The sequence below is a fragment of the Ictidomys tridecemlineatus genome, chromosome 15 (assembly GCF_052094955.1).
Source record: "Ictidomys tridecemlineatus isolate mIctTri1 chromosome 15, mIctTri1.hap1, whole genome shotgun sequence".
In the NCBI taxonomy this organism is placed as follows: Eukaryota; Metazoa; Chordata; class Mammalia; order Rodentia; family Sciuridae; genus Ictidomys; species Ictidomys tridecemlineatus.
In genome coordinates this window covers 2,665,942-2,686,111 of record NC_135491.1, presented here as the reverse complement: position 1 = coordinate 2,686,111, position 20,170 = coordinate 2,665,942, and the positions used below count along the sequence as shown (strand labels likewise).

At 56.9% G+C, this 20,170-nt stretch overlaps 1 protein-coding gene across 1 annotated transcript; it reads left to right on the top strand.

Moving 5' to 3' along the window:
- The first annotated feature begins 7,743 nt into the window (after positions 1-7,743).
- Positions 7,744-12,610, top strand: LOC144371087 (leukocyte immunoglobulin-like receptor subfamily A member 6). Its single transcript, XM_078033293.1, is given in 9 exon segments — positions 7,744-7,777; positions 7,949-7,984; positions 8,102-8,422; positions 8,551-8,853; positions 9,004-9,293; positions 9,570-9,864; positions 10,165-10,218; positions 11,113-11,219; positions 12,464-12,610. Coding segments are annotated over 9 exon segments (1,587 nt in total).
- The last annotated feature ends 7,560 nt before the right edge of the window (positions 12,611-20,170 follow it).

Below are 20,170 nucleotides of genomic sequence, written 5' to 3'. Positions count from 1 at the left end.
CTCTACACCTGGTTTAAGACAACCGACTCTCACTTTCTATATAAGACAGCAGCAGCTTGCAGTAAAGTGCTTCATCTTTGTCACTGCTATCTGTGTGTGTGCATTTTAATCTCTGACGACGAACCTTGGCTGTCATGACCCAGCTCACAGAGACAGAGCAAAGCCAGAGACAGAGGGAGGCCTCGGCTGCTGGGACATTTTGACCTGTGCTCACATGTGCTGAGTGTCCCCTGACCTGGGCCTCACTGTCAATCTAGGGGACAAGGCAGAACGCAGGCCCTGCTACAGACTGACTGGGTCCCACCAGCTCCACAAAGAGCCACTGTCTGTCCTGGGAAAGACGTCAGACCCCGAAAGCTGGATGTCCTCATGTCAGTGTGGGAACCACACTCCTGCTGAGCCTCTAAGGGAGCATTTGCCAAAGTCCAAACAGGACATTAACACCTTGAGGGTGTCCCAGTGTAGATAAAGACTAGACCAAGGAGGAGCAGGCCAGAGTGGAAGGGACGGTCCCCAAGTGCCCTGAGCACAGCCCTGGTCTCACCTTGATGGCTGCACAGACCTGAGCTGATCAGGGAAGACCCCCCCTTTGCTTACCAGGTTCCAGAAGCCCCTGCTGCATGGTAACAGTGAGCTCAAGCTCTTGCAAACCTGCGTGGGCTGTGGAGTTTATGTGTGTAATATCCACCAGTGCCATGTAGGAAGGCACCACAGTGGGGTTCATTTGACATGTTCATAGTGCACACAGCAGTCTGCCCACCTCAATCCCCAGGGCTCCCTCCTCCCCCACCCCCTCCCCTGCCTTCCTTCACTCTACTGGTCAGTCTTCTTTCTACTAAGTTAGTTTTAGTTGGTGCATTTCTGTTACATATAAATTGATATGCATCCAGGTCTGTTCACACTGCATACAGCATGACCCTGTCCACTTCCCTCCCCAGTTCCTCCCTGTTGCCCTCCCTCCTTCCTGACACTTGGTCCCCAACTCTGCTCTACTTATCTCTCTCTATTTTTGTGAGATCTCTTTTTTATCTTTAGCATTTCCAGCAAATGCTGTAATATCATTCTTCTTTATGGCTGAGTAGAACTCCACTGTGTATCAATTGTATTTTCTTTGTTCATGTATCTGTTGACAGGTACCTTGGCTGGTTCCATAATTTGGCTATAAACATTGATATTTGTTGTTATTTGCAGTGCTGGAGATTCAATTGATGTGGCTGAATCACTACACTATGCTGATTTAAGTTCTATTGGATAAACACCAAGAAGTGGGGTCACTGGGTCATATGTGGCTCTATTCCTAGTCTTTTGAGGAATCTCCATAGTGCTCTTCAAAGTAGTTGTGCTATTTGGCAGTCCCACCAACAAGGTATGCGTGTTCTTTCTCCCCATATTCTTGCCTCTATTCATTGTTATTTGTATTCTTGATGATCAGTGTGATTTTGGCCTGTATCTCCCTGATTGTTAGAGTTGTGGAACCTTTTTTCCTATGATTGTTGGCCACTCACATTTCTTGTTTTGAGAAATGCCTCTTTAGGTCATTTGGCCATTTATTGAGTAGGTTATTAGTTTTTTAGGTGTTATGCTTTTTAGTTCTTTATATATCCTTGTTATTAATTCCTTATTGGAAGAGAAGCTGGCAAATTCCTTGTCACATTATGTTTTCCAGATCTAGAAGTTTCTGGTGAAGTTTTTGGTTCCTTTAAGCATCAGTCATCAAAGATATTTGAACTTATTCTTGTCCTATTTGTATCCCTAGAATTTCCTTGTCTTGCCTGATTGCTCTGGCTACACTCTCAAGAACGATCCTGGATAGGAGTGGTGAGAATGGAGATCCTTGTCATGTTTCTGACTCTGGAGGCAATGCTCAGTATGACGTGGGCTTTGGAGTTCTCACATAGGGATTTCATGATGCTAAGGTGAGTTCCTTCTGTCCCTAGTTTCATCAGAGTTTTGTTTTGTTTTGGTTGGTTGGTTGTTATTTGCAGTGCTGGAGATTCAACCTGGGGCCTACACAGGCTAGCCATCGTTAAACCACTGAGCCAGTGAATGGGTGCTGGATTCTGTCCCCAGTGCATCTATTGAGATGATCATGTGATTTTTGTCTTTGGTTTTACTTATGTGATGAATCATGTTGATGACTGGTGGGTATTGAACCAAGCTTGCATCCTGGGTTGAGTCTAACTTGATCGTCGTATGCAGCCTTTATAAGGGGTTTTGAATATAGTTTGCTATTATTTTATTACAAATTTTTGCATCTATGTTCATCGTGGAAATTGGTCTACAGTTTTATTTTCTTCGTGTGTCTTTATCTGGTTTTGTGATAGGGTAATATTGGCGTCATAGACTAAGTTTGCTAGCGCTGCCCCCTTTGCTATTTTACAGAACAATTGGAGGAACTCTGCATTGGTTTTTCTTTGAAGGTCTGGGAGCGGAGAATCCATCTGGTCCTGGGCTTTTCCTTCTGGGAAGGTTTTCTGTTACTCCTTCACATGATATTGGCCTTTTTAGGTTTTCTATAGCCGTCGGTTCCTATTTGGTAGGTCCAATGTGTCTAGCAATATGTCTGTAAGTTCTATTTCCTCCAATTTATTAGAATATAAGTTTTCAAAATAATCCTGAATGATCCTCTGGATTTCACCTGTGTTTGTGCTGATGTGTCCTCGTCCACCTTTGGGCTTGCCCTCTGGTTATATTGGTCAGTCTGGCAAAGGGTTGGTCAATCACATTTACCTTTATGAAGACTGACCCTTTGTTTCATAGATACTGTGAATTTGTTTAAGCCTCTATCTCATTATTTTTTTGTTCAGACCTTATTATTTCCTGTCTTATTCTGATTCTGAAGCTCGCAGGGCCTTCAGGTTCCACTTGGTTCTCGAGGCGTGTCTTTGTCAGGGCCGGGGTGGACACCAGGACCTGGACATGGGGAGCAGTCACCCAGCCCCACCCATTGGGACAGCAGCTGGTCTCTGCCCTTCACACTGTGTCTGCTGAGGGTTTGCTTGTTGTTGAGGCAGGACTCTTGTGCTGCCCACACTGGCCTCCTGGACTCAAGACATCCCTGGGCTCCTGAGCCTCTGAGCAGCTGGGACCTCAGGTGCCCAAAGCCTCACTAGGCCCCACAGGGCTTTGAAGGGGGAGCTCCTCCCTCTCTGTGCTGTCCACGTCCTCCTCTGAGATAAGGGACTGTGGGAGGAGTCGGCCACTGGGCACCAGGAGCAGCAGGTTTGGTGGGAGGTGAAGTGCCCTCCACCCCTGTCACAAGGGCCCCACCCAGGACCATGCCTACTCCTGTGGCCACCTAAAGAGGGCTCATCCCTCCAGGCTTAGGGCCCCCTCAGCACTGAGCAGAGATGAACTTCCCCGGCATTCATGAAAGACACAGGGGAACACAGCACCATGAGGCACCTGGGGTAGGAAGACAGATCCTCCAGAGCTGACGGAGACAAATGTGCACCCTGGTCTCTGAGCGGTTATCTAACTGAATCTCTCAAAGTCGACACAGTAAGTCAGCAACAAAAACGCAATAATATCATCAGTTAGAAGAGGATGCTTTACTCAATTTCAATTATAGTAGGACAAGGAGGAGATGGATGGAAACAGTGAACCCTTAAAAGGTATTACAGAGACCAGCCCAGCACAGGGGCCCAGGGCTGTAACTCCAGTGACTCTGGAGGCCAAGGCAGGAGGATGGCAAGTTGAAGGCCACCTGGGGAACTTAGGAACCTCATGACTCAACATAAAAACTAAAAAGGACTTGACAGGACGTAGCTCATGGGACAGGCCTGCAGAGCACCCTCAGGGCCTGGGTCCACCTTCAGGGCCGCAAAGGAATCAGAACAAATAAACAAAAGATATCAAAGGAGTGAGAGGACATGAAGGTCAAGAAGGCAGAGTCACTTGAACAGGGACGTGCTCCCAGGTTATGGGAAAGGGAAGGACCTGTGACAGTGAACGCCCAGGATGCAAAGCAGGTCAAGAACCCCCACCTCTGCTGACCTGGACACCTTGTGGGACAGGTCAGGAGCAGGAGCACAGAGCACCCAGGGACCCGTTCATGCTCCATAGGAGCACCCTCATCACCTTGGGCTGAGGCAGGGAATCCATTGATCCCACAGACCCAAGAGAGGTGCTGAGACATATTGAAATGTGTCCTTGGACATAAGTGGCCACGTGGAGCCTGCAGTGTGCACACAGGGGCAGGCAGCAGGAGGGGGAGCGGGGCCTTGCAGGGCTGGGGTTGCACCCAGGCCTCCTCTGCAGCTGCCCACCCCCGGCCCTTGCTGGGGAGAGAGCTGGTCACCTTGCTGTGGGGAGGACGCAGCAAACCTGCAGGGTGTGAGGGTCCTGTGACCACATCCTGCTCACTTTGCTCAGCTCCTCCATCCTGGCCCCAATGTGGCCCCACTTCACTCACCTCCTGTCCCTGCTGTGCCCTGGAAGGGCAGGCAGCAGAGGACATGGTGGAAAGTCCCTCCTGAAGACACTGGGCCTCCAGAGCCCAGGCTGGAGGAGGGAGCCCTGGGAAGCTGAGGTCATGCACTGAGGAGCCCAGGGTGACCTGCCACGGCCAACACTAGGGACAGGCAGAATCCTGGGAGGGCAGAGTCCACATGGGTTACCTCTGTGTGGTTGTCCCACAAGTGCTCCATCTAAGCACCTGATCTAGGGACCCACGAGGATCCTCTCAGGTGCAGATTGTGGTTTTGGCAAAACACGAGGGTTTCTCCCAAGAAGGAAAGGTGGGGACAATGCAGGTGACCTAGGATCCTCTGCACTGGGTCCTGTGGTAGCAAAGAAAAAGGATGCTAGACACTGATGCTCACACTCTCCTCTGAGACCTGCCTGGACCCCTCCTTGGCCTCAGCCAGATCTGCAAAAGGCTGAGGTGTTCACCTTCAGGGGTCTCCAGGGTGGGCGGGTCACCTGGTGAGCAGGGAAGCTCCAGTGCTGGACACAGGACCCCCTGGGGACCAGGCACTGTCTGAGGGTCTTCACCTGACAGGGGACTGAGGTCAGGGTGCCCCTGGTGCAGTCAGAGGGACTGGCCAGCAACAAGTGACCTCCAGACCTTGAGCACTTTGTGATGAAGAAGAATCTTAAATGGGCTTCAGTTTTGTCTTGTTTTGCTTGATCTGGGGGATGTCACTCTAGGGCTTTTGCTGGTTCCTGGTCTTCTATCAGAATTCACAGGCTCTGACCCTGCACCGTCCACGCCAGCCTCAGGGTGTCCTGGGGGAGCTACTCCAAGGAGGTGGGGCCTCCTCCTGAGCTCTGGAGGGGACCTTTCCCACCAGCTCCCATGAGCCTGTGACCTGGCCCTCGGGCACCTGCAGTGAGTGGTTCCTCACCAGGACTCACCCTCGCAGAGCTCCTCACACAGAGACGCCTGGAGCTCAGGGTCGCAGGTGGGAGACGTCCAGCCCATTCCATGTCCACGCAGTGTCCACAGGGCACCCCACCAGAGCCACAGCAGTGGAGCTGGCAGGGAGCCTGGGTGACAGAGTCCTTGAACACAGAAGGGTCAGAGACAGACTGGACTCTAGTCCTGGGGCTGGTGTCCTAGTCAGTGAACTCAGGGAGAATCCACTCCTTGACCAGGATGTGAGGCTGAGACACCTCCTCCTGCCCCTGAGCTGGGGAGGGCTCACAGATTCAGATGTCCTCCCATAACAGCAGGGTCCAGGAGCAGCCCTGCTCAGCATGTGTCCACCTGAGCCCTCTCCTGCTGCCCCTGATCCTCCCCTGCCCCACCCTGGCCTCTCCTGCAGGAAGCATGCTTCAGAGCAAGCTGAGATCATAGCAGCCCACACTGGACCTGTCCCCAACCTCTGGCCACCTACTCTTTGGCTCTCAGGAGGCGCACCTGTGGGGGCTGAGGGGCAGCAGGGGAAACAGTGCTCAGCCACAGGAGGTGGACGACCTTCCTGCTCTGGCCAGAATCTCCACCTCTTCCCAGGGCAGCAGCAAAGAGCACTTGGAGTGTGGGATGGACCTGGGCTAGACGTCCACGTCCCTTCCTGGCTCCCTGATTGCACAGATGTGCCCACTGCTCCTGGAGCTGGGGGTGCATCTTGGAATAGAGAGAGTGGCTGGGGGGGTTGAAGGCTGGGGACTCAGGAGCCAGCACACGCTGCAGGCCACTGTGATCCCTTCACACAGCCACCAGCACAGGTGCTCAGGGGTGTGCTGATGACAGACACACCAGGTCCTCCAGGATGGGCCACCAAGCTGACTCCCTCAGTGGACCTGGGGTAGCTGGTCTCCCTGGCACTGTCCTCTGTGCTAACTGTCACTCGTGTTCCATCAAACCAGGTCCAAAGGGACCAGGACGGGGTCATAGAGCTAATGGGGTGAATGGTGCAGAGGTGAGGGTCCACTTCCCCAGGCTGACCTGTGGGTGTTGAGGACCATGGTGGACACCAGGACCCCTGGACTTCTCTTAACTGGCTGCCCACCCTACTGCTCCTCAGGCCCAGGGCTGCTGACCTGCAAAAGGAGATGGTGGATGGGCAATGCAGCAGGATGGGGCATGGATTAGAGGGGACGATGGGGAGGAGGAGGTTGGCCTGGGGGATGGTGGGGTAGGTAAGTTGTCAGGATCTAGGGGGGAGGGCTGAGCATCCTCAGGCACACCCCTGCCCCATTCTGGTCTTGACGGAGGACCAGGAGGACATGCCCAGGGCCTGGCTCCCCCTTCACCCCACACATCTGCCTTGAAGACCCAGAGCCCAGGGAGGACCCCGTGAAGGACAGGAGGTGACATCTGCAGCCCTCACCTCAGCTGCCACCCTAGTCCTTCCCCTGTGCAGCCTCACCCTCAGCCGTCCCCTCCCTGCTGTGTGGACCCTGCAGCCAAGGACATACAGGAAGTGATAAGCAGGTAGAGCTCCCGAGGCCCCACAGAGGGTCCCTCCCCACCTGGCACAGTGTGGAGCATCCAGTTTAAGATGAAGAGCATTTTCCTACAAGGACAGCCACGCTCCTGGGGTGGTGACCCACACCTTAGCTCTCAGCCAGGAAACTCTGTTGAGGGTGGGACAGGCTGGAGTGAGGGACTCCAGAGCAGATGGGACGGCTGCTCCCCCACACCCCAGAACAGAGCATTTCATGTGCAGCACGGGGACCTGGCTCAGGGAAAAGGGCTTGCTCCTTTCAGCTCCTGTGTCAGTCAGCTCTGCGCTCTGCAACAAAACACCAGAGACCATCAACTTAAATAGACCAGAGCTGCTGAGGGAGGGTTTGCTCCTGCACAGGCTGCGCCATGGTGGGCTGCACTGGGAAATCAGCCCTGAGCTCCTTCAGCTGGTCCAGCTCCCAGAGGGCAGGGCACAGGCCTCCACCATGCTGGACCTCTGGAGCCTGGCACCCACCTGCCTAGTAGCTGGTCATGTTTTACCTGGTCTAGGAGTGACCCCCACATTCCCTTCCTGGATCCTCTGAGGACATAATCCTGGGTTGGCCTCAGCCTGTGTGGGGCCTGGCCTGGCTGGGCAGCATCAAGGTCAGTCATGAGGGCCTCAGGGTCAGGGGGACCTCAGATCTGTGCTGAGATGTCCCCAAGGGGTGGAATCCCCTCAGCCCTGCCTTGAGGAAACCAGAGACAGGACAGGAGGGGCCGTCCCCATCTGGTGGGTGCACAGCTCTGGGGACCAGGGGACAGCAGCAGCCCCTGCTTACCACTTCCGTGCTGTCTGACCTGCAGGGCCTGCACTCTCCTCTCTGGACGTCTTCAGAGCAGGCGGCATGAGGTCCACCCTGCCTGTCCTCCTCTGCCTCGGTCAGTGTTGGTGGAGGGAGGGACACAGATTGGGTGGGGAGGGTCCCAGGTGCCAGTTCTCGGGCAACCCTCAGGTTTTAGGTCCATGTGGCACCATATGGCTGCTGTGACCACAAGGAGATATTAGGCCCGCACCCAGATGCCAGCTCCTCACGGGGACCTCTCTTCCAGGGCTGAGTCTGCTACAGAGCCCCCGGGGGTCTTCAGGTGAGTGCCTTGCAGCCTCCCACGTCCTGCCCAGGCTCAGCCCCTGGGGTCTCGGGAGAGAAGAGAGCAGCCTGGGCCGAGGGTGGTGACAAGGTAGGGCAGTGGGACCTGGGGTAGGGATATCCCAGGATCCTGCCTCTCTTTTTCTTGCAGGGACCCTCCCCAAGCCCAACCTGTGGGCAGAACCAGGCCCTGTCATTCCCCGTGGAAGGTCAGTGACCCTCTGGTGTCAGGGATCACTGTACACCCACGAGTACTGTCTCATTAAGGAAAGGACCGGGAGCCCCACATGCAGAAGACCCTTACAGGGTCCAGGGAACAGGGCCATGTTCCCCATCCCCACCATGACTGCGCAGGACGTAGGGGGATATCAATGCTACTATCAGAGCCTTGGTGGCTCATTACATCGCAGTGAACGCCTAGAGCTGGTGGTGACAGGTGAGAGGACACTCAGGGGTCCCAGCCCCAGCTCTGCCTCAGGAAAGGGGTCTGCCCCCAGGGGTCCCTCTCACAGCGCATTAATGGGGGAGGAGGGAGCCATGAACACCTGTCTCCTTCTCTCCTAGGATTCTACAGCAAACCCAGCCTCTCAGCCCTGCCCAGCCCTGTGCTGACCTCAGGAGGGAACGTGACCCTCCAGTGTGGCTCATGGAAGGAATTTGACGGCTTTATTTTGGTGAAGGAAGGAGAACACAACCTCACCTGGACCCTGGACTCACAGCAAAAACCCAGTGGGCAGTTCCAGGCCCAGTTCCCCGTGGGGCCTGTTAACCCCACCCACAGGTGGACATTCACATGTTACGGCTATTATAGGAGCAAACCCCAGGTGTGGTCAATTCCCAGTGACCTCTTGGACCTTCTGGTCTCAGGTAAGGAATTCCCATCCTTCACTCCAATATTTGGTGAGGCTGCGACCTTGTGGGCAGAGACCCAGGTGTGAGAGGGTGACCTGCAGGCAGGACGGGGGAGGGAGGGGGTTAGCAGGGTCCAGCCCTCAGCCCAGGCCTCTCTTCCTCCAGGGGTGTCCAGGAAGCCCTCCCTCCTGACCCAGCAGGGCCCTGTCCTGGCCCCTGGAGAGACCCTGGCCCTCCAGTGTCACTCAGATGTCACCTATGACAGATTCACTCTGTCCAAGGAGGGGGAACAGGGCCTCCCCCAGCGCCCTGCCCAGCAGCCCCAGGCTGGGCTCTCTCAGGCCGACTTCCTGCTGGGCCCTGTGAGCAGCTCCCACGGGGGTCGGTACAGGTGCTACGGTGGACACAGTCTCTACTCTGAGTGGTCAGCCCCCAGTGACCCCCTTAACATTGTGGTCACATGAGAGGCTCCCAGAAGGTGCAGTCAGGGACCCAGACTCTGCACAGCCCTGTTGGGGAGCCCCAGGAGGTGATGGCCAGGGTGATGTGGGGTCTCAGGAGGGAGAGACAGGGAGGGGCAGAGAGGACAGGGACAGGGGACACAGGGACAGGAAGGATTAGAGACAAGGAGGCAGACAGAGAGCACAGGGTCCTCAGAGAGAGGCCCTGGGGAGGTCTCAGCTCAGAACAAGCTGGGGCCACCCTCACCCTCCTTCCTCTCTCTAGGACAGCTCCCTGGCACACCCTCCCTCTCAGTGCAGCCTGGTCCCACAGTGTCCTCAGGGGAGAACGTCACCCTGCTGTGTCAGTCACAGATCAAGATGGACACTTTCCTCCTGTGCAAGGAGGGGGCAGCTGATCCCCCCCTGCGTCTGAGAGCAGAGTACTGAGCCCCATGGTACCAGGCAGAGTTCTCCATGAGAGCTGTGACCCCAGCCCTCGGGGGGACCTACAGGTGCTATGGCTCTCACAGCTCATCCCCCTACCTGCTGTCATGGCCCAGTGCCCCCCTGGACCTGGTGGTCTCATGGGAGTGACCCCTGACCCCATCCTCTGTGAGCTCAAGGACTCCCTCAGGGCCCTGCCCAGGACAGCTCTGGGTGGAATGGGAGGGAGGGGCCTAGGGAGGGTCGGCCAGCGGGACTCACCCCTCAGAGAGGAGGGGCCAACGGGGTCCTCCAGCCTGTGCACCCACCCACCACTGGAATCAGGAAAGTGCAGGTGGGCACAGGAGGGTCCTGGGGAGGCCAGGCAGGTTTAGGGGGATGGGCAGAGACAGTCCCCAGGGGCAGCCTGCACCCCACACCCTCCTGTCCTCCTCATTCCCAGGACCCTCTGGGGAACCCAGCCCCCCACCCTCAGGACCCAGGTCACCAGCTGGTGAGTCTCAGGGGCCTCTGTGCAGACAGTGTCCTGCATTCTTGGGCCACCAAGGATCACTCTGAGCTACAAAGTCCAGTTGCAAACTCAGCTAAGCTGTGTCCAGGGCACTGCAGAGAATGGCCAGGGGTCTCAGGCCCTGGGGCTCAGAGCTGGGAGGCGTGAGGGGGAGGTCCAGGCAGAGGTGACTCTGGGCCCAGCCTGGGGAGGAGCAGCCAGCTGATTGGGGGGCAGGCAGCCCAGCCCTCACCTCCCACCCACCCCAGGAGGCCCTGAGGACCAGCCCCTCTCCCCCAAGGACCCAGGACCCCAGAGTGGTGAGTGAGGGGCTCTGGTGGGAGGTGGGGTCCAGGGCAGGGCTGAGCTGAGGGGGAGCAGCCCCCTCTGGAGATGCTGACGGGCACCAGCCCCTCCCCTCTGGGCCTCAGTTTCTCCCAGGGCAGAGGAGAGGCCTGGCCCTGACCTTCAAGTGCTCTCAGGCTGACCTTGGCTGTGCCCTGCTGGGAGAGGGGCCTCCAGGGACGCCTCCAGGACCTGAATCTGCAGGGCTCTGTCCCCTCTGTGCAGTGACAGTGACACTGAGCAGGGGAGGGCTCAGGGCCATCGGGGTGTCAGGCTCTTTCCCTCCAGCTCAGGGCTGAGCTCTGGGGGAGAGAAGGAGACTGGGAGTCAGACTCCCCCAGTTCAGGCCCCGCTCTGCTGCTTCCTGCTGGGTGACTGGGCAGGGGACCCCCCTCTGAGCCTCAGTGTCCTCATCTGTGCCTGGGGGGTGGGTGGCAGTGCCATGATGCCTGAGTGACAGGGCTGGAGGTGACAGGTGGAAAGACCAGCAGGGCTGGCACACAGTAGGTGCTCAGGTAAGCAGCGTGGCTCCTCGTCCACACCCCTGCCCAGGACTAGGAAGGAGCCTGAAGATTCTGGTGGGGTCTCGGTTCCCCTCCTCCTGCTGTTCCTCTTCCTCCTCCTGGGACACCAGTGTCGGGGACAATGCAGGAAGGCAGGTGAGTGGGGAGGGGGGACGTGGTGGCGTCCCAGGGAATTAGCCAGTTGTGCTCAGGGCACACAGGATGGGAAGCCTGGTTGTCACCCTGACCAGCAGGACCACCCAGGAGACCCAGCAAGAGCCCGTGTGGGCCTCACAGGTCTGCCTCCTTCTCCTCACACAGGGCTCAGCACTGCTGTCACCTCCCCAGAGGACACCCAAGTACACCAGGTGACCCGTCCTCTCCTCCGCCCTCCTCTCTCTGCCCGCTGCCCTCTTCTCTCCTCCCAGCTGATGGTGCTGATGGGCTCTGGTCGGCCTCCTGCCCTGAGGCCTGGGCGCTGGCCTCTCTCCTCTGCCTCCTCCCCCTGCTGAGCTCGGTCACCTGCTCCTGAGGAGGAGGTGGACCTGGCCACAGCCCTGCCCTGCACTGGCCCCTCCCAGCCACACAGATGGCCGACTCCTGGGGGTTTGCTGTTGGCAAGGCTCTACTGGGGGCTTGGGGCAGCAGCAGCAAACACAGTCTGGTGCTCAGACACAGGACAGCCCCGGGACAGACAGACGGGGCAGAGGCAGACAGGCGTGGGGAGACCAGGCAGGGCGACGGCTTGAACCCAGGACAGAGCCAGGTGGGGCGGGGGCCATGGGCAGGAGCAGGAGGGGTAACTGGACAGTCAAGGAGGGTTCCCTGGGGGGGACCCTGGACAGAGCCCCCACCACAGGGACAGGCCTGAGAGCATCTCAGGAAGAGGGTCCTGCCAAGGAGCAGCAGTGTGAGGCCAGTGGGCACAGGCTGACCTGTCCAGCCCGCTCGAGTCCAGGTGCTGCAGGTGATGCATGAGGAGCAGGTGTGATGGTGGCAGGACAGAGGTGGGCAGGGCTCAGTCCTGCAGGTGCCTCTGCTCTGGCAGAGCCTGAGAAGCCCCTGGAAGTTCTGCTGGGCATGGAGAGCTGACTGCTGGCTGCAGGTCCCTCCAGTCCCTGTGGGAGGTGAGAGGCACAGCCAGAGTGGACTCAGGAGCTGCCTGCCTCTGTCCCCTCCACAGAGCCCTGCAGATGAAGACCCCTGGGCTGTCACCTGTGCCCAGAATCAGGGCTATTGTGGAGTGTCCACTTATCCCCTGAGTTAGGGCCATTCCTGGTCATGAAGGACACATTACAGGGAGAGGACAGCCTGCAGGGCTGCCATGTGGGTCCTTTCCCCTCCAGGCCCCAGCTCCCCAGACACCAGCCTCACCTGTCACCACTCTGTCCTCACTCCAGGTAGCTGCATCTGGTGCCCCCCACGGTGTGACCTACGCCCAGCTGAATTACCTCAAGCTCATGCAGGGGACAGCCACTCCTCCTTCCTCCCAAGTAGGACAATCTCGTGCTCTGCACAGTGACTACGCCACCCTGGCCTTCCACTAGCCCAGGACACCACTCAGATCCCACGCTGCAAAGACAGGGACCTAGGGACCCCAGCAGGCACAAGACAGCCCATGGACATGCAGCTGGGTGTCACGGCCAGCCTGGGGCCTGACATGCATGGCCAGGAGCATCTGAGACCTGCTGGAAGTCACCTGATTCCCAGTCACAACAACTGGTCCCCAACCATGTGCCACGTTTGGCCATTTTATTCTCCTGGTAACCAACAGGCAAGGGGAGGGGTCACAAGGCAAGTGAGCAAATGTGTGATGGGAAAGTGCATCCAGCTGGTGACGCACAGAAATGAAGTGACTTTGATGAAAGGAAACTTACAATAAAGTTCAAAATGTGCTGGGGTGACCCTGGGGAGTCCATGTCACCTGCCTTCCTGCTGATTTTCACATCTGGCTGGGACCCCTCTGTCCAGCAGCATGACCTGGGCTGAGTGGCAGCCTGCAGGGGTCCCCTGTCCACCTGCGGGGGCTCTGCTTCCCACTGCCCTGTCCTCCTCCTCCTCCTCCTCCTCCTCCTCCTCCTCCTGTTCCTCCTCCTTTTCCACCTCCTCCTCCTCCTCTTCCTCCTCTTCCTCCTCATCTTCCTCCTTCTCCTCCTCCTCTCCCTCCTCCTCCTCCTCCTCTTCCTCCTCCTCATCCTCTTCCTCCTCCTCCTCTTCCTCCTCCTCCTCTTCCTCCTCCTCCTCCACCTCCTCCTCCTCCTCCTCTTCCTCCTCCTCTTCTTCCTCCTCCTCCTCTTCCTCCTCCTCTTCCTCCTCCTCCTCCTCCTCCTCCTCCTCTTCCTCCTCCTCCTCCTCCTCCTCCACCTCCTCCCTCTCTAATGCCCTCCTCCTTCCTTCTCCTCCTCTTTTCTTCTTCCCATCCTTCTCTCCTCTTCCTCCTCCTCCTTCCTCCCCTCCTCCCTTACCTCCTTTCCCTTATTCTCCCATCCCTTCTCCTTCCCTCCTCCCCCGTCCTCCTCCCCTTAACTCCCCTCCCCCTCCCCTTACCTCCCTCTCCCCCTCCCCTCCTCCTCCCTGCCATTACTGTGGTCTATAATTATTATTCCTCTTCCCCTTCTTCTTTACCTTTTCTTGACTTACTGACGGTTCCCTTTATTCTCTAACTTTTCTACTGGTCTTTCTGATACTATTTTTTTTTTACTTACTAGGTCCATGAATTATGTGCCTAAAATCACCCAAACTTAAAATTTTCATTTATTAACAAATAAATGTAGGGACCCTACAAGAAAACCTCAAAGTTGGAGTCCTTAGAACCCAAGGCCATACACCCCTGTGTCTATCCTTCCCAGGCTTATTTCTCTTGATGGACCACATTCACACTTAGCAGGAATCATTTTCAAAAAGCAGATAGAAAAGAATGTTCTAAGTCTGTTTGACGCTTATATTTTCCCAGGTTCAGTCTTGGTCTCGGCCCAGGATCAAGAAACTCTCTTCCCCTGTTCCCAGGCCCCAGCCTCCTTCTTGGTGGTCGGCCTGTTACCCCTCTTAGTCTCCAGAATGAGCACACACAGACTGTTCTTAAGACTAAAGTCAAGAATTCCAGCACTTGTTATGGTTTAGATGTGACTTGTCCCCAGAAGCTCATGTAGGAGACAATGCAAGAGCTTTCAGAGGTGACAGGATCAGGGGAGGAGTCCTGTGGCACCTGGTAACTTGATCCAGGCTTAATGCCCTGATTAGTGAATGGGCAATAACTGTGGGCAGGTTGGCACAGCTGGAGGAGGGGTCCCTGGGGCTGTCCTGTGGGTTTCTGTCTGGTCCCTGGTGGGCAGACGCTGTGTCTGCTGCTTTGTTGCTGCGTCCTGAGCTGCTTTCCTGCCCCAGGCCCTTCTACCATGATGCCCTCCTCCTCTGGGGCCCAGAGCAGTGGGTTGGCCACTGGGAACAGAGGCCTGGGACACTGTGAGCCAAATAGACTTCTCCTCCTCTAATTGTTCTTGTCAGGTCTTTGTCACAGTGATGCAAAAGGTGACTTAAACAGCCACCTTAAAAACAGAGAGACAGAGAGGTAGGGGGAGAGAGGGAGAGAGGGAGAGGGAGAGATTGGAAGGGGGAGAGGGAAAGAGATGGAGGGAGGGAGGGGGAGAGAGGGAGAGAGAGAGGGAGAGAGGGTGAGGGAGAGAGAGAAGAAGAGAGGGAAAAAGAGAGGGAGAGAGAAAGAGGGACAGGGAGGGGGAGAGAGAGGAAGAAATGTGGTTCTTCTGACCCACCAGACAATGTCATAGGAATCTGAGTGACCAGATGTTTCCTCCTTGGTCTTAGTTAGCCCTTTGCAATTCTGATAACCAGGAGACTCTGTGGTGGTCAAGGACTGGTCAGTAGAATCCTAGGGATGGAAGTGTTTCACGATCATCTCTCCACAAATAATATGGAATTAAATATTCATCAGCCAATGTGTTAATTTTTCTTAGTTGTTTATTTATGAAAATAGAAACCAGCTTACCTCCATGAAGTTCATACCATAGCTGAGCACCTGCTGTCACACACACACACACACACTCACACACACACACACGTTAAACAAGAGTGATGACAAGGTCATGGAGAGATCTGCGCAGGACAGTGCTGTGAGCACTCACAAAAGCTACTACTTTTCATTCCATGGCGTGTGCAGGACAGGGATCCTCAGTTCATTTCATTGGTGACATTTGCTCGCAGTTGTGTGGTGAGTGGGTGGACCGGCCAGGGACAGCATGGCCCTCAGCCCTTCCTGGAGGCTGTGCTTGGCCTGCACTTGAGGGTCCACTGGGGCCTGGACCATCTCTGACACGGGAGGGAGGGTGAGAAGTGCTGTGGGTCCTGGATGTGCGACCAACCTCCAGACGCACAGACATAAAGCCACAGCTCTGGGCTGGACAGTGGCCTGCGGAAATCCCTGCAGGCCCAGGCCACAGCAGGAAAGAAATAGACAAATTGGGTTTCATGGAAACTTTCAGGTTTTGTGCAGAGGAGACAACATCGTCACTGGGCACAGTGGCACACGCCTGAGATCCCTGCTCCGTGGAGAGCTGAGGCTGGAGGATCACAGTTGGAGGCCAGCTGAGCACATTTGTGAGGTCCTGCCTCTCAATTTAGAAAATTTATGTATCAATTCATGCGTACCTGCTTCAAATACATGTGGTATGGTGAGCTGAAGTGTGGATCTCTTATAGGGAATCCATCAAGTTAACTTTAGAGCTGTTTGTAGTGAACCATGCCAAGGTGGAGAAAGTTCTCATTGACCCTTGCTTGGTCTCCTGGGATTCGGCCTGTACAAGATGTCCATCACTTGGAGGCTTTGAATGCGCCCAGAGGTGCTGGGGCTCAGGAGCCATGGGCCTGGTTGCTGTGGACCTTCCCAGCGGGTCCTCAGGTGTCAGCCCTGGGAATGGGGCTGGTGCCCTGGGGCGGTGCCGTGTCTGCTGGTTGTCTCCATTGTGCCCAGGAGCTCAGGAGGCTGGTCTCTGGGCTGGACTGACTGCCCAGGTCACCACACCTGCTCCTTTGCAGAGAGGCCCAGAGCCTGATCTAAGCTGTCCACAAGCACAGGTCCTGTGGTGGGGTTCCCTGGGCAGAAGTGTCCCCGAGGAGATCCTGGGGCACTGTCCCTGCTATCAGGAGAGAGACAGCCAATTGTCCTGTGGTCTGCATGCCACTGCCCAAGGTTGCAAACTGCTGGTGCCTCTTCTCATTGTGACAGGGACAAAGGCCATCATCCCCTCTATCCAATCTCCCCCCTTTGCAGTGGCAAGTCCCCAGCACTGTCCCCTCCACAGCAGAGAGGACCTGCTTTCACTCCCCACCACCTTGAAGCCCAGGCGTCTGCTCCTGCCCTGACCCTGCTCCAGGAGGCCAGCTTAGGCTGGCACTGCCCAGGGCTGGGCTACTGCACCCCAAGGGGCAGGGTTTCCTCTCTATGCAGAAACTGGACCCCAAAATGAGAAAAGAAGAAGAAGAAGAAGGGGTGGGGGATCCCATGGAAAGTGACGGGAAACCAGGGGAGAGGGAGGAGAGGGAGTGGGAAGGAAGAACTGTGGGTGAAAGGGATCAAACTTTCCCAGGTTCACACCTGAACATCCCACCGTGCATCCCACACTGTGCCTATCCATAAAGCACTAATTAAAACACCACAAATAAACAGAAGGAAGGCAGGAGGGTGAGGAGGGGAACAGGTGGGGGGGAGGGGAGGGCTGGGGCCTCAACTGGAGCAAACCATCTCCCATGCCTGCACGACTGTATCGAGATGAACCCCAACATCACGTGTGTCTTCAGTTAACGAAGAAATACCATAAAACACACGGCAAATCAGCATCAAATCTCAGCAATATCGGCATTTAACATAATATGTTTTAGTCATTTTATCCAAGTCAAAGGACAGATGGATCAACAGAAAGTAGTGAATTAGCTTAATACCTAATGAGTCACCCCTGTAATCCCAGTGGCTCTAGAGGCTGAGGCAGGAGGATCCCAGGTTTGAGGCCACCCTGGGAACCTTAGAGAAAAGTCACAGGGCTGGGACGTGGCTCGGGGTGGAGCACTCGCATACCCAGGTCCTTGTGCAGGGCTGAGGTCAGCCCCAGGTGGGGAAATTAAAGGACTGAAGCCCACTAAGGTCAAGAAGGACAGAGTGACCAGAGCTGAACCCAGGAGCACCAGGGCGGGCTCCAGGTGCACAGGGAACGTGATGGAAAGGTGGAAATGACCCCCAGGACACGGTGGATGTGGGCAGGCCCAGGTCACCCAGCCTCTACTAGACGGGAATTGTTGATGAAGAGCACACAAGTAAGGAGTAGAGGATTCACTTTACTTCTACACGATCCTGTGTGAGTACTGACTCCATGTTCATGTGCTGGGGCCTGGTGCCCAAGACAAGTTGCCCAGACCCAGGAAGGTGGTGAGACGTGATGAATGTCTGTGTGGGGGCTGCATGGCCACAGTGGGCTTGCAGTGTCCACAGGGGGCTGTGAGGGGCCGAGCGGGGCCTGGGAGGGGCCTGTGCTGCACCCAGGTCTCACCTGGCAGCTGCCCACCCCCGGCCCTTGCTGGGGTGAGAAGAAGCTGGTCACCTTGCTGGGTGGGAGTGTGGACCACCCGAGAGGCCCGTCAGGCGTCTCCATGCGCTCTCCAGGGGCAGCAGTGATAAAGAGCTCCCTGTGCTGGTCTCTCACACAGGTCCAGGCTCACACTGCTGCTGTCAAGCTACGGGAGAGCTGGCCACGTCCTTCACGGGTCCCCTGTCTGTCTCTGCAGCATGTATAGACCATTCCAAGGCCAGCGATTCCGTTCCTGCTGAGCTGTGGACGCTGGAGCCTGAGAAATTTTCGCTGGTTTCAATGATCCACTTTCCACCACCTCTGAGTTCCCTAGACCAGCTCCCTCTCCAGTCCACAGGTTCCCTGCCAAAAAGTTTCAGATTTAATTGATCTCTGTTGTTATTTGCAGGCCATCCTCTCTGCCTGCACGTCCCCTTCCCTAGGGGCTGGTCACCCTCTGCCACTAGCCTGTCCACCTGGGGCACCCTTCACAAGTGAGTTCTCTCTTTCTTTTTAGTCCTGGGATGGAACCCAGGGGGCTTCACCTCTGAGCCCCATCCCCAGCCCTTTCTCGTGTTTTATTTAGAGACGGGGTCTAGCTGAGTGGCTAAGTGGCTGCTAAGTGGCTAAGGCTGGCTCTGGTCCTCCTCCTCTGCCTGCTGAGCTGCGGGGATTACAGGGTGCACCACCGCGCCTGGCTACACGGGATTTCTTACATGCTGTTCACTTTCTTGGTCTGCACAGCGTGAGGTTCCAGGAGCTGTTAGTCTGCACCTGGAGCAGGAGCTCCTTCCTGCTGCCCAGGTGGTGCTGAGGCTGCTGGGAGGGTCCTGCCTGGAACCGCCCCCTCCCTGGCAAACACTGGCCTCCTGCTGGGCCTGGTCAACTCAGCTTCTCCACCTGGAGCTCAGGATCTGCCCAGAGAAGGTAGGACGAGTCTCAGTGCTCAGGGACAACTTCTGCCTCGCTGCCCAACGTGGACACGCCTCAGGTGCCCAACTTTCCAGATGACTTGCCACCTCAGTCACCAACATCCAGACAAGGCTGGGAGCCATCTGGTCACCCTCACCACATGCCTGGCCGTGGACACGTGGCTTAGGTGCTGCACGGAACCTCCCCAGGCTGACCAGCAAGTTCCCCCCCATGCTGTGTCCCCCCATGCCCAGGGGTCTCAGCCCACGTCCCCTGGGGAAGCCTCGTCCCCTCACACGCGGTAAGTGCTGGGAGCTGGTGTCGCAGACCCTCCTGGGCCCTGTGTTCCTTCTCCTCCCCCCTGAACAGCTCTGCGCTGAACATCCCAGGAAACACTGCACACAGCCAGGGCTGCTCAGCTCTGGGCCCCGCCCCTGCTGTCCCTCCCCTGGGGACGTCCTGCTGACCAGCACCTGGTGCTCACACCCATGTTGGGGAGTCTGCTGAGCCCAGTGTCTATGCTACATGCCCCAAAGGGGAGTTACCCCTCCTGATACCCATGGGTCTGACTTGCCTTGATCTGACCTTTGGGACAGTGGTGGGGTCTCCATGAACTCTGGCCATCAGAGGCCATCAGAGGAGCCCACCCACAGGAAGTCCCCAGACACACCTGCCTGGTGACTGACAGGGCAGGTGCTGCCACCTCAGGGCCCCTCCAGTAGACCCCCAGGGTGCCCCGTCCTCCTGGGAGCACTGTGGTCATTCCACTGTCCAGACCTGAGGCGAGTGGCTAAGGCTGAGCACTGGTTGGCAAAGGGAGCTCACGCTGCCAGCCTGGCTGTGCCCAGGACGCCCACACTCTCCAGGGGCCCTCCCCGTGCTTCCTGGAGGACCCTGTTCTGTAGGAGGCGAAGGAGGGGCCTGCACTTCTCCTCCCTGGACCCCAGAGTGGAGCGGGGCCCCTGCAGGCCGCTGGTGCTGAGAGGATCCCGCAGGAGCAAGGACGGGCTTCAGTTTGTCCCCACAAGGTAAACAGCCCTCTCAGGTCACCAGGGGGCTGTCCACGAGGTTGACAGGAAGTGGTGAGTGGGCTGAGCTGTGGCTCCGCCTGGGCTCTGCCTGACTGCAGGGGAGTGGACAGCCCACCCTACACCCAGGGGCTTCAAGTCCTACCTTCCTTCCTGTGAGCAACGAAGGCCTGACCCAGACGCTGCAGTTTCAAATTAGGAGGAAGGTCACTGCACTCGCCCTGCCCACCTCCTGGGGGTCCGTCCTCCCAGGGCCCCTGGAGCTGTGCACTGTGGGAAGGTCCCCCTGAGTGACTGTGACCACCTTAGATTCCAGGAAGCCTCTGAGAAGCTTAAAGCTGAGGGGACTAGAAATCTCTGGGTCCCCCTAGCAGGCCAGGGACAGGGCCTGGGACCTTCCCAGTGGAGTCCCTGTGTCACCTGCAACCTCCTGAGCTGACCCTCACCCTGCCCTGTCTGACAGGGACCTGATCCTAGAACCCTGCCCAGAACGTCCCCACAGCCCACTGAGGCTCCCCAGGCTCCAGCCTGCTCTCCTACCTCCTCCCACTCCTCCCCAGCCCCGCGGAGTCTCCTCTCTCCCTCTATGATTTGC